General features: G+C 52.5%; 1 protein-coding gene across 1 annotated transcript; it reads left to right on the top strand.

The window, feature by feature from the left end:
• Positions 1 to 694: 694 nt before the first annotated feature.
• Positions 695 to 8,733, top strand: TCP11 (t-complex 11; the record flags this gene model as incomplete). The annotated part of the gene is made up of 9 exons (XM_080937732.1): positions 695 to 1,052; positions 2,630 to 2,702; positions 3,139 to 3,253; positions 4,648 to 4,868; positions 5,322 to 5,458; positions 5,816 to 6,024; positions 6,107 to 6,288; positions 7,717 to 7,880; positions 8,501 to 8,733. The coding sequence occupies 9 exons, from the start codon at positions 695 to 697 to the stop codon at positions 8,731 to 8,733; spliced, it is 1,692 nt and encodes a 563-aa protein (XP_080793858.1).
• Between the last annotated feature and the right edge of the window lie 4,345 nt (positions 8,734 to 13,078).

Genomic DNA, 13,078 nt, shown 5'->3' with positions numbered 1-13,078 from the left:
GTGGGGTCGCGATGTGGGGTCGCGATGTGGGGTCGCGATGCTGGGGGGGGGGGGCTGCGAACGTGCCTCGGTGCCAGGATGCCTAAGCGGTTTGTTTTGCAGCCCCAGGCGCTCCCACTCCTGCCCCGGCCGCAGGTGGAGATGTGGAGTGTGTGACAGCATCGACGTGGGGCTCAGTGGCTCCGCCCAGCACCCCAGCCCCAATGCCCCCGCCCCGTCCTACTGGGTGGTTGAGCCCACGCTGCCCACCCGCCTGCTCACGCGGGCCGGTGTCGCCAGCCAGAGCGGGCGGGTGGGCAGAGAAGGAAGTGAGCGCAGGGGAGAGAGGGGAGGGGAGCGGGGAAGAGGAGAAGAAAGTGGAGGGGGAGGGCGGAGGTGAGCGGTGGAGGGGAAGGGATGGAAGAGGGGAAGGGAGAGGGGATTCCAAGGAGGAAGGGAAGAGAAGTGAGGGAGGGGAGGGGGGAGGGAGAGGGAAGGGAGAGGCTAGGAGGAGGTGAGGGGAAGAGGGGTAGAGAGAGGGGGTGGTGAGGGACGGTGAGGGGTAAAGGGGGGTCTCCGTCGGGGCTGAGGGAGGCGCCTGATGCTAGAACTCTGCGGCCTCAGTTTCCTCCCTGTGCCAGCGCTGGTCCCTCTGGCCCTGACGGGACCCCAACATTTGTCGCCACCTAGATACCGCCGCCACACCACCACCAGGATGCCAGACGTGGAGGAGAGGACGGCCCGGAAGGAGCCGGGCGCGGCAGAGAGCGCCTCTCGTGAATCCCGCGGGGGAAACACACGGGAGAGCGCGAGCAGCGCCCAGGGGCACCGACTGCGTAGGTTCAACCGTCGCCCGAGCACGGCCGCCCTCACCCCAGGGTCCGCGCAGGGGCGCGGGGTACAGAAGGCGCCGCGAGGTCCCGTGGGCCACGGAGGACCGCGGACCAGCCTGGCCTCCGGGTGTCCCCAGCCCTCCGCCCGAGCCAAGCTCCCCCCAGTCACGCGTGGGGCACCGCTTCCGCCATCCCCGGGAACGGGCCACTTCGGCGGGACCCCGATCTCGCACAGGCTAGGTATCTGCTTGGTCCCCAAGTTCGGGGACTGCAGGTCCGGACCGCACCCCCTGGGTTCAAATGCTCCCGCGCAAGCGTTGCCATGGATCTCCATCGACGCTCGACAGTTAGTCTTCCCCCTGTGGCCACACGGGGTCGCTGCTGCTTAATGCAGTGACTGGAGACCAGACCCAGGAGTCCGGGGTGGGGTGGGGTAGGCAGGGGTGGGGTTGTACATCCAAGTAGGACCCTGGACGGAGTGGAGTTCAGGAAGGTCAGGGTGTGCAGCTGCTGCTGGTTTGGAAACACCAGTTCTTAAAATGATTGTTTGCGTCCATATGTAAAATAACCGTGTATAATCAAATTCCTTTAGAAAACCCCCCGGAACTGTGTATATTAGGTTGTCTTTGTTGTCTTGCAGTTTTATTGTGTGTGTGTGGGGGGGGGGGGCGCGGTCTGGATTTTTAAGAATTTTAGCCACACTTTATCGCTACTTGAGGAGCCGCTATAGCTTTGAAAGGTTTCCATTCACCTCTGAGTTTTGTTTCCGGATTTGATTGTGTGGTGGGATAATGAAGGGCTGCGCAGACGCAGGGAAGAGCAGGTCAGTCCGTCCTTGTTTTTATAGAATGGCTTGCTTCTGTTTGTGTGAGTGGGCGTCGCCTGCAGGCGCACCCTGTGTGTTCAGGGTCGGGCGCCCCGAGACTGGAGTTAGAGATGCTTATGAGCCACCATGTGGGTGCCGGGGATGGGACCCTCGGCCATCTGCCCAGCCCATACTTTACTCTCCTATGACCCAGGCAAGGACTCTAGACTTTCTGTCAAAGTCCACGGTCAACTTCCTCACCTTGAAAGATTTCCGATTCGTTGAAAAGTAAAACCCGGAGACTCGAGCTGCAGTTTTTTTTTTCCCCATTGCTGTGTTCTTTCTTTTTTCTTTTTCTGTGTGCTTTTTCCCTCTAAATACAGGCTCTAAACACTTCTGTCATGTTTCCTTCTGAGAGAGAGAGAGGGCACGTCCTATGGGACCTTTCTCTACAGTTATTTTCTTTTTACATTTTTCACCTTTTTATCACAGAAAAGTTGTGCCTTTTCAGGCCTGTGAGGCAGCTCAGCGGTTAAGTCCACCTACCAGTCTGATGCCTGAGCTCGATCCCAGGCAGCTGTGGGAAGGTGGAAGGCGGGATCTTCCTCTGGCCTCCACATCACACACTGTGATGTGCAATATTAATATTTTTATTAATTTATTTTATGTACACTGTTGCTGTCTTCAGACACACCAGAAGAGGGCAGGATCCCATTACAGATGGTTGTGAAGCCACCCTGTGGTTGCTGGGAAATGAACTCATGACCTCTTGAACAGTCAGTGCTCTAACCACTGAGCCGTCTCTCCAGCCCCACAGCTTTATCTTTGAATCAGCTTCATTTCGTGCCTCCCTGAACTAACTTTAGCCTTCACCGTGTTGGACCCCTCTGAGTGTTTCGAGCTCCCCCCTGGGGGGACGCACAGAGGCTGGTGGAGTGGACTCTGCTGGCCCCGGGGAGACTCAGACATGTGTGGGTTGATGGCTGCCCACTAAACGGCCTTCCACTTGCAGGTCTGATGGAGACAGCCCATGACGCTTCCAAGCTCGACTGCCACTCGGAAGAAAGGAACTTATCCTCCAGCAGGTATCGGCTTTTACAGTTTTCTCTATCCGACTTCCTGACCTCGTTATTTAGCACCAAAGGATTCCGGGAGCTGGGGAGGTGACTCTGTGGGCTGAGATGGTTGTGAGCCACCATGTGGTTGCTGGGAATTGATCACAGGACCTCTGGAAGAGCAGTCCGTGCTCTAACCACTGAGCCGTCCCTCCACCCTGAATAAATAAACCTTAGAAGATCAGCCCCACGCAGCGGCACACACACACACGCAGGTAGCAGGTCACACATGTAGGTGAGACTCACACGGAAGTTGAACTCGGGGTGCCTTGACATCACACCTGGGCCCCAGCAAGCCCTGCTGAGCTTCATGCATTACTGCTGGTATTGTCTTTGGGGGGCTTAGATTCTGAGCCTGGAATGGTTTCTTGTGCAGTGGATGATCAAGTGTGTGACCCCCTTGTAGCCTGGAAGGCAAGGACACCGTAACCAGCAACTTCTGGGACCATCTGAAAGAGCAGCTGTCGGCTGTGCCCCCCGACTTCAGCTGTGCTCTTGAGCTTTTGAAGGAGATCAAAGAGGTAAGTGGGCCACGGTCCCATGCAGACGGAGGGCTTCCCAAGCCTGTCTGTGAGGCCAGCGGCTAGTGGCCACAGAACCCTAATTGCCAAGGTGACTTAGAAGTCACTGAGTAGTTTGAACGGGGAAGATATAATGTGAAATTGCTACAGCAGGGGGTCAGGAAAAGGCATAAACGTATCTTGGATTTGCTTGAAGTACTTTGTCTCTAGAGTCCAAGGAGCTCCTAGCCCTCTCTACAGAAATCTAGGCCTAGAATGTTTTCAGCCTCTGAGGCTCACCCTTTCTAGTTCCAAGTTCTAGCTGGCTGGGTTCAACTCGGCGGTTCTGGCTGGAACTTCTCTCTGAGATGATTTGGGTCTGGCTTCTTCAGAGTTTTTGCTGTGCCTGGTCTCAAACTCTGGCAGTATGTCTTACTCTCCGGCCCCTTCTCAATCTCTGGCTTATTCTGTCTTCACCCGTGTCTAGCGTGTTCTCTGCACCCTGTCTCTGTAAGACTGTCCCAGTGAAGCTGTCTCCTCCTCTCTCTGCATTGCCCCTCTTAAGTAGCCCCCCCTCTACTCCCTCCTCATCAGAGTTGAGCATATCTTATTCGGTCAGATCAGTCTCTGATTTGTCACTGTCTGCTACTCAATTTGACATCATTTTCAAACATGAATTCTTCCTTCTGCAAACTCAGTTTACCTTCATTGTTTGGGGTGAAAGGTGTGTGTTAAAGGGGTGCCTATACCCCAGCCAGAGGGACTAAAGGTGTGTGCTACCGGCTGGGCCACACCACAACTAGAAACAGTTTGTTTCACACCCCCCCCCCAGGAAATAACAGAATCTCGGGGTTCACAGTGTGGACAAATGTCCTCCAGCAAAAAGGGAAGCCATGACTCACAAACAGGAAAGACCATCCATTCTGAAGAATTCTGGAGCTTCAGACACACAAGTTCTGAGTGGGTTACAGTGTGAAGCTCAAACTGGTGTATTCTGCCTCAAAAGTCCAAAATAACCGACAAGCGATGTGTCCTTATTTGTGGGAAATTTTGTGGTGGCCTCGCTGCTACCTTAGGGAAGATAGCGTGACGAGCCCCGAGAAGCTCCGGGGACAGTCAGCTTCCTGTAGAGAACCCATGCGCCAAGGGAGGCCTTTCCTTCTGCAATACGGTTAGTGCCCTCGTAGCCTACGGTCTACGGTCTACAGAGGGAAAAGCGGCTGCCGGGAACTGAACCAAGGTGCTCCTGGCTGCCGAGCCCTGTCCCCAGCTCAGTCCTGTGTTCCACAAGCTCAGTAGAGTCCTTGGCTTTGTTAATCTCTTTCTCTCTAACTCTGTGACCTAAGAAGACAGGGACTGAACCCTGGGGCGCACGTAGGACTGAGCTAGGGTGCACTCTGTGACCTGCCCGGCAGATCCTGTTGTCCCTGCTGCTACCAAGGCAGAGCCGCCTGAGGAATGAGATCGAGGAAGCGCTGGACATGGAATTCCTCCACCAGCAAGCTGACTGCGGGGACTTGAATGTTTCCTACCTCTCCAAGTACATCCTCAACATGATGGTCTTGCTGTGCGCGCCGGTCCGCGATGAAGCTGTGCAGAGACTTGAAAACATTGCGGATCCTGTCCGGCTGCTGAGGTGTGACGCTAACTAGCAGTTGGCTAACCTGCTCCGCGCTGTCTAAACTGTCTTCTTGCTCCTCACTGGCCTGTTGGTTCTCCCTTTTTCCAAAAAGGACCCCTGGGTCATCCTTAGCTCCACAGAGCTCTGAGGCATGAAACGGATCTTTTCCCAACTTTTCTCTGGCCCCAGCTCACATAAACTGTAAGGGACAGTCTTGCCCTGTAGCCCTTGCTGGGAGTTTGGGGAGAGGGCTCCATTGTGCTCCGCCACACCCAGCTCTCCGCAGAAAGGGCATGGGCGAAAGGGACCTGGGCTCTTTCCCGAGTGCCACAGGCTCACCCTGGGTCTCGGCTGCATGTCCTTCTGCGCATGCGTACGGAGGAGGCCCAGCTCCCGGTTAAGCTCCTTGCAGGTTCTGGAACCCTGTGCCTCAGTTGTCCCTCTGTGGCTGTTCTCTTCCTGCGACAGGGGGATCTTTCAGGTCCTGGGACAGATGAAAATGGACATGGTGAACTACACCATCCAAAGCCTCCAGCCCCAGCTGCAAGAACACTCCATCCAGTTTGAGCGGGCCCAGTTCCAGGAGCGCCTCAACAAAGACCCCAGTACGTGTGACGTGAGGCGAGAGAGGGCGGAGGAGGCCTTGTATCTGACTTCAGGAAGGGCTGTTCTCCATCCACCTCTTCAGGAAGGAGGTTGCTTCTTCACCCAGTGGGGGGGGGGCAGGGGTAGGAGAGACCAGTTTCTTAACTAGGAGCATATGCTTTTTTTACATTTAGATGTAGCGATTTACTTTTGTCCCTTTTTGAGATAAGGTCTTACTCTTTAGCCTCGGGCAGTTTTAAAACTCAGGTTTTCAGGTTGGCTGACCCCAGACATCCAGCCTTGCTGCTGCGTCAGCTCCCGAGAGCGGTCACGAAGCCCCAGGAGCAGGGGGACCTCACACATCCCTCCTGTTGCAGGCCTCCTCAACCACACGACTAAGTGGCTCACCCAAGCAGCCACACAGCTCATTGCCCCTCCTGCCAGTTGCTGGGACACACAGGACTCCTCCAGCTCGGCTGGGCCCAGTAATGTGGCCGTCACTGAGTCGCTGAGCCCCGCAATGGTGCTGTCCCAGGGATTCCTGAACCTTCTCACCTGGGACCCAGAGAATGAAGAGTTTCCTGAGGTAGGGATGGGGGAGGGGAGACATTTCCTCGATCCCCCCCCCCCCCCCAGAATCCGGCTCACGCCTGCTCCTCACTCCTTAGACCCTGCTGGCAGACAGAACCCGGCTGCAGGAACTGGAGTCCCAGCAGAGCCAGCTAATTATCCTTGCCTCAGTCTTGCTGGTGACCAGTAGCTTCTCTGGCAGTATTCTGTTTAGCTCACCTCAGTTTGTGGATAGGCTGAAACGAACCACTAAGTCCCTGGTGGAGGATTTCAACTCCAGGTGAGCTGCGGACATCTTTGTTGTTGGTGGTGTTTTGTTTTGTTTTCTGAGCTGAGGCCTGAACCCAGGGCCTTGCCCCCAACCACTGAGCTAATTCCCCAACCCCCGGGCATCTTTTTTAAAGGAAGGAGTTGGGGAAATAGCTTTTTTGGTAAGGTAAAGTGCTTTGCCGAGCAAACATGGAAACCTGGCTGTGTCCCCAACATGACAGGAAAAGAACAGTTGTGAGCTGGCTGTGGCTGCAGGTCTTTAATCCCAGCCCTTAGGAAGGGGAGACATGCAGAACTGCGTGAGTTTGAGGCCAGCGAGGACTATGTAGAAACTGTCTCCAAGTAACAAGAAGCCAGGCATGGGGGTGCATGTCTGGGACTCCAGTGCTTTCAAGGAGGGACTGAGTGGGTTCAGAGGAGGCTCAGCCTCGTCAGCATCTAAGTCTCAGGTTCAGTGAGAGAGGGTAGAGAGCTACCGAGGAAGACATCAGCCTCCAGCCCCCATGTGCGAGCTTGAACACACACACATGCACACATACACATACATATACACACAAACATACACATACACATACATGCATACATATACACACATACATACACACACAAACATACACACACATGCACATACACACACAAACATACACACACATGCACATACATACACAAACATACACACACATGCACACATACACATACATGCATACATATATATACACACACACACATACACACATGTGCCCATACACATGCACACATACATACACACACATGCATACATATATATACAGACACACAAACACATATGCATACACACATACACACACACACATGCACACACACATGCACACATGCACATACACGCACACATGCACACATACATACACACACATACATTCACACATGCACACACACACACACACACACACACACACACACACACACACACACGAGTGGATAGTACAAAGGATCTTGGATAATGGCATACCGTGAGTTACTACTCTCTCTTCTCCACAGGCCTTAGAGGGAGGCCCACTAGAACCATCCACGATGAGACTGGGGCTTATGACAGAAAAGGAGAACTTTCCAGAAAGGGTGTTGTGTGAGACCTTGAGCTGCCCGGGGCCCTCTCTCACTGTGTGGGCGATGGCAGCCAGCGAGTGCTGTCATATTAAGTGACTGTGTCGAGGTACAGCTAATGACACAGGGGAGACACAGGAACCACATCTGAGGCACAACGCTTGCCCACATGCGAGGCCTCAGCAAGACAGAGGGCAGAGCAAGGTGGCTGCTGTGGGACCAGAATGTTCCCCAAGTCCCTGACCTCTTTCTTGCCTGAGGCTTCAAGGTTTCTGTAGTTCTCTGGAGGCAACCTACTGGACGGCGGCTTACCCGCTGTGGTCCTACTGGGTGCCAGCTTGCCTCTGCTGTGGTCTAGGCCCGAGGAAGTGATGCAGACTGTGAGCGAGCAGGTGACCCAGGAAATCCAGCAGAGTCTCAAGAGCATGGGGCTGTCCCCTCTGAGCAGCGAGAACACAGCGTCCCTGATCGGACAGCTCCAGAACATTGCCAAAAAGGAAAACTGCGTCCGCAGCGTCATCGGTGAGCGTGCCCACACGTGGGTGGTACGGGTGCTGGAGGGCCCACCCGTGGACGTGGGCGAGTCTCCAGGTTGAAACTACACGTCTTCGCAGCCACGGGTGGACTCTGGTCCTATGGGAGGGGGGTCTGCACAGGGAACCCTGCCTCGCAATCTAGATAAGTCACTCGTGACTCCTGAGGAGTCTCTGTGACCCCCACTCCCACCTACCAGCAAGAAACCAGCTCCATTAGTTTAAGAGACCGTGTTGCAACTTGGGCCAACTGGCTCCCAGCTTTAAGCAATTGGGAGTATCCATTGAAGCGTTCCTTAACATCAGATCCTTGATCTAACAGTGTAGCCCAGGTTAGCCTGGGACACCGTATGTATCTCAGGCTGGCCTTACTTACGGCTTTCCCCCTGCCTCTGCCTCTTGGGTGCTGGGATTACTGGTGGGAGCCACCTCCTGATACTAAACAGTCTCGGGTACCTGGGAGGCTCAGTAACAGAATGCCTGAGAGAACTAGACAGCTGTCCCCCGACTCAGATCCCCCCCCCACGTGCGAGTGGCTCGGACAGTGGGTGAGTAGCCGGATTCCAGCTGCTCGAGTTGATCTGGCCGCCGCTTCCTGCTTGCCCACAGACCAGCGGATCTACCTGTTCCTCAAGTGCTGCTTTGTTCTGGGTGTGCAGCGATCCCTCCTGGACCTTCCCGGGGGCCTCACCCTGATTGAAGCGGAGCTGGCGGAACTGGGCCAGAAGTTTGTCAGCCTGACCCATCACAACCAGCAGGTGTTTGCCCCGTATTACACCGAGATCTTAAAAACCCTCATCTCCCCAGCCCTGACCCTGACCTCCAAAGTCAGGTCTCTCTGATGGCACCTTGGACCCAGGAGAAAGTCCATCTTCCTGGGATAACATCACTGTCCCCTCTGCCCCACCCCCCACAGCCAGCACACCGGGGCTGTAGGGAATCAAACATGTAACAACTGGCCCAAACCCGCTCCATAATAAACTTCCGAACTGCAACTGTAAGCAGACGGCCATTCTTCTTCCATGCAGTGGAGGACAGACACCCTGCGACCCTGCGACCCTGCAGTGCTCCTCTCTCTGGCCACGTGCCCCGCCCCCACAGCTTCGCACATGCTAGGGTCAGCTGAGGGTAAAGCACTTTCCTGGGGCCCCCACACTGCCCAGCCAGCCAGGAGAGGACATTATGGAAAACAAATTGATTCTCGGGACCAGAGTTTCCTGGAGGTCAGAGGACAGCAGGGGCCCCAGCCTCTTTTACAACAAGCAAGGTAGAGAGATGTTGGCCACAAGCAACACCCATCCGTAGCCAGCAGACCCTGGTGTTCTTGGTTCTCACCCCTCACGTTAGCTAGAGTTTGGGCTGGGACCCTTAGATCTGCTTAGCGGGGCCCCACCCCCGGTCCAGTCTTTCTGTGGTCTTACCAGTAGAACCCCCCCGCCCCCGAGTGACAGGCAATTCACGTGTGTGTTCAGAGGGAAGCAGACTCGCCTCTCCTCTCAGCCAGCGTAGGTGGCCATGCCGTGAGTGTACCTTACACCAGACCGACATCAAGTGGGAGACGGTGGGAAAGACCTGGACTCACACCTATTGTTGCGGCTGGTTACGGCACACGGGTCCCAACCGGCTTCATGGGTACCAACTCTGGGCTGATAGGAGCGCCTTGCTCACGCTTTGCAATTGAAGTTTGGAGTAGCCCAAACAGAACTTCTGTGTTTTTCTTGTTCTTCCATGTGGAGGAGACAGGAACCCCATTTTTTCTAAAGATTTACTTATTATATATATATATATATATATATAGAGAGAGAGAGAGAGAGAGAGAGAGAGAAGTACACTGACACACTGTCTTCAGACACACCAGAAGAGGGCATCAGATCCCGTTACAGATGGCTGTGAGCCACCATGTGGTTGCTGGGAATTGAACTCAGGACCTCTGACAGCAGTCAGTGCTCTAACCACTGAACCATCTCTCCAGCCCCTGGAACCCCATCTTTACATAGAAAAAGCACTGTTCAAACTTGCCTATGAGTTTGAGGGCATTTTTGTTGTTTGTTTTTTCTCTTACATATTTATTTTTTTAAAAAGAGGGATACACGCACAGATTTCTAAAGGCATTTTGTCATAACACTATATGAATATATTTTTGTCAGTACTTAATTCTTTTAGAGGTTTGATAGCATGCTTTGAAATCTTACTAATTACCATAAGCATAAAGTACATGTAGGACAGAATGTAACATGGAAACAGTCAGTTTTCTTGGTGTGTATAGATTAAGCATAATGATCTTTGAATACCAAAAATTTCCACAAGGCTATATTCTTAGCTCTTGGATTATTAATGATTTAAGGTCCAGGTATACCACACTCTGAGAGGGTGCTATATGTTTATTTTTTTTTCCTAAGAAGGACTGAGGCTTTCACTTTTTGGCCTTTGTTTTTCTTGAGCTTCATATGGCCTGTGAGTTGTTCCTGGGGTTGGTTTGTTTGTTTTAAGACAGGGTCTCACAATGTAGTCCTGGCTGTCCTGGAACTCACTCTGTAGACAAGGCTGGCCTTGAATTCAGAGATCTGCCTGCCTCTGCCTCCTGAGTACTGGCATTAAAGGCTTGTGTTGTACCAGTGAGCCTGGCCTGAGGTCATGTAAAGTTTATTGTGTTTTCAGTTGTGATGAATACCATATTTTTTCATTAGCAATTATAATTTCATTCCTAATATGCACAAGTATCATGCCTTTAGATCCAGTCACCCCGTTCTCTTTCCTTCAGACCAGGTGACTGTGTCTCTGCTGTCGGTCTCAATGGGATTTCGATTTAAGCACCTTTTAAAAAAGACTTATGTGTGTGACTGATAATGTTTGCATGACATGGACATCAAGCTCATGCAGTACCCACAGAGGCCAGAGGAGGGCGACAACGCTCTAGAAGTGGAGTTACCAATGGTGGTGAGGCGCTTTGTTGGTGCTGGGAACTGAACTTGGGTCAGTGACTGCTCTTAACCACTGAGCCATAGCTCCAGACCCTACATAAATATCTTGTATGGACGGTTTTCCCATTTAGAAGCAGAGCATGTAGTTTTTTGACTGGCTTCTTTTACAAGTGGTTTTTGGTCTTTTTTTAAAAACGATGATAACATCAGTGCCTCCCTCAGGTTACAGAGTGCTAAGACTCCACCTTGCCCGCCACTTGTACATGGCGCTTTCCCCGGATTACAGCCAGTTGTTCTTTCCGTGTGGCTGGATCAGAACGCTAGCCGTGTGGTAGTACTCCACGTGCCTTGCCGGCCATCAGCCGGTGGGCGTGGTGGTGGTGGTGGTGGTGTAGCTCCCGTGAATAATACCGACCGCGAACACTGTAGTGCCAACATGTTTTACTCCCTGGTTTGAGCCTCTGCAAACTGACAGCCTGGAGGGGAGCTACCGTCGTATGGAATTGTGCACGTTTGGTTTTGGCTCTTCTAGTCCAGTGGTCTCTACGTTTGTCCATTTTGATTACTGTAGCTTTGAAACTAACTTTTGAAACTGGGAATTATGTGTTTTCACCCTGGCCTCTTTTCAGGATTATTGTGGTTATCTCCTGAATTTGGTAACAATTATTAGCATTAGCCTGTCCATTTTTGCTACAGGTAGCTGGGAATATCTTTACATTTTATTTAATTAAAAAAAATACATGTATGGGCTGGAGAGATGGCTCAGCAGTTAAGAGCACTGGCTGCTCTTCCTGAGGATCCAGGTTCAATTCCCAGCGCCCACATGGGAGATCACAGCTGTCTGTAACTCCAGTTCCAGGGGAATCTAATGCCCTCACACAGATATACATGCAGGCCAAATGCCAATGTACATAAAAATGAATAAACTATTAAAAATTATGTGGGCATTTTACCTGCATGTATGTTTGTACACCACGTATGTGAAGTGTCCAATGAGATGGGTAGAAGGCATCAGATCGCCTGGAACAGGAGCCGCAGATGGCTGTGAGCCACCATGTGGTTGCTGGGATTGAACCCAGGTCCTCTGAACCAGAGGTCAGTACTCTAACCAGTGAGCCATCTCTCCAGCCCTGGTAGTTTGGAGTGCTGATAGTGACAGCTCTAGTTTATCTGGGGGGATGTCCCATCTCAGCACTATCCTACCTGGCCATCCAGGAACACGATACCTGTTCCATCGTGGTGGGGACTGAACCCGCTGGGCTCCCCCCCCACCCCCAACCCGCGTTTATTCAGGTATGTTTTTTTTTTAATTTTTTATTGAGGTTTGACAGTCTTTAGGGTACGGATGTCACATGTCCTCAGCTCTGGTTGTCCCGAAGTGCTTCTCCCGTGCTGCTGTAAGTGGAACTTGGTAACTCTGCTTAGTCGGTGACCTTGTTCCCGGAGGCTTTGCTGGATCGGGTGCACTTTATCACGTGTGGGTGGGAACTGTTTTTTTTTTCCTACCCAGGCTCATGTGGAATAAAAAGTTTTATATTTTCCGCTCCAGTTTGACTCTATCTTGCTTTGCCTAGTGGATCAGGTTAGGACTTGTCATCCAGGGCTGAGCCATGGCAGAACACAGACACCCTTTCCTTATTCCTGACGGGGGGTGGGGCTGGGGGGGAGGCCTTTCGGCCATTTTGTTTTTTGAAGACAGGGTTTCTCTGTGTAGCTTTGACTGTCCTAGATCCAGCTCTGTAGACCATGCTGGCCTGGAACTTACAGAGCTCGGCCTGTCTGGGTGCTGAGATTAAAGGCATTTGCCAGCACCATCTAATGCTTTTCAGCTTTGTCATTTTTGAGTTTGACTGCCAGCAATTTTTATATCAACTTGATAAAACCTACAATCATCTGGGGAGAGGACAGACACCTCAGTTGAGAAGATGTCTCTTCCAGACTGGCCAGTGGGGCATTTTCTTGATTAATGATCGATCCGGTATGCCAAGCTTTGGCTCAATGGTCTGTGACCTGTGCATGTGAATTGGTATTGTGTGTGCATTTCTCCCTGAGAGAGGGCTGCCGGGGCTTTAGCCGGTTGGTTTCTCATACTGGTTAGCAGGATTTATTTGACCAATGTTCTCCAAAAGGCCATGGTTAAGGCTTGGTGGCTGGCCACTCATTGTATCACCCCGAGGTCTTAGGTTACTAGGGACACGCCCTTGGGGGGCTGAGGAGAGCCTTGACTCTCCCCACGTAAAGGGGTTGCTTCACCCCCTTCAGGACA

The sequence above is a fragment of the Micromys minutus genome (assembly GCF_963924665.1).
Source record: "Micromys minutus genome assembly, chromosome: 25".
Classification (NCBI taxonomy): Eukaryota; Metazoa; Chordata; class Mammalia; order Rodentia; family Muridae; genus Micromys; species Micromys minutus.
The sequence above is the reverse complement of the archived record's forward strand: the minus strand, read 5'-3'. Positions and strand labels throughout refer to the sequence as shown.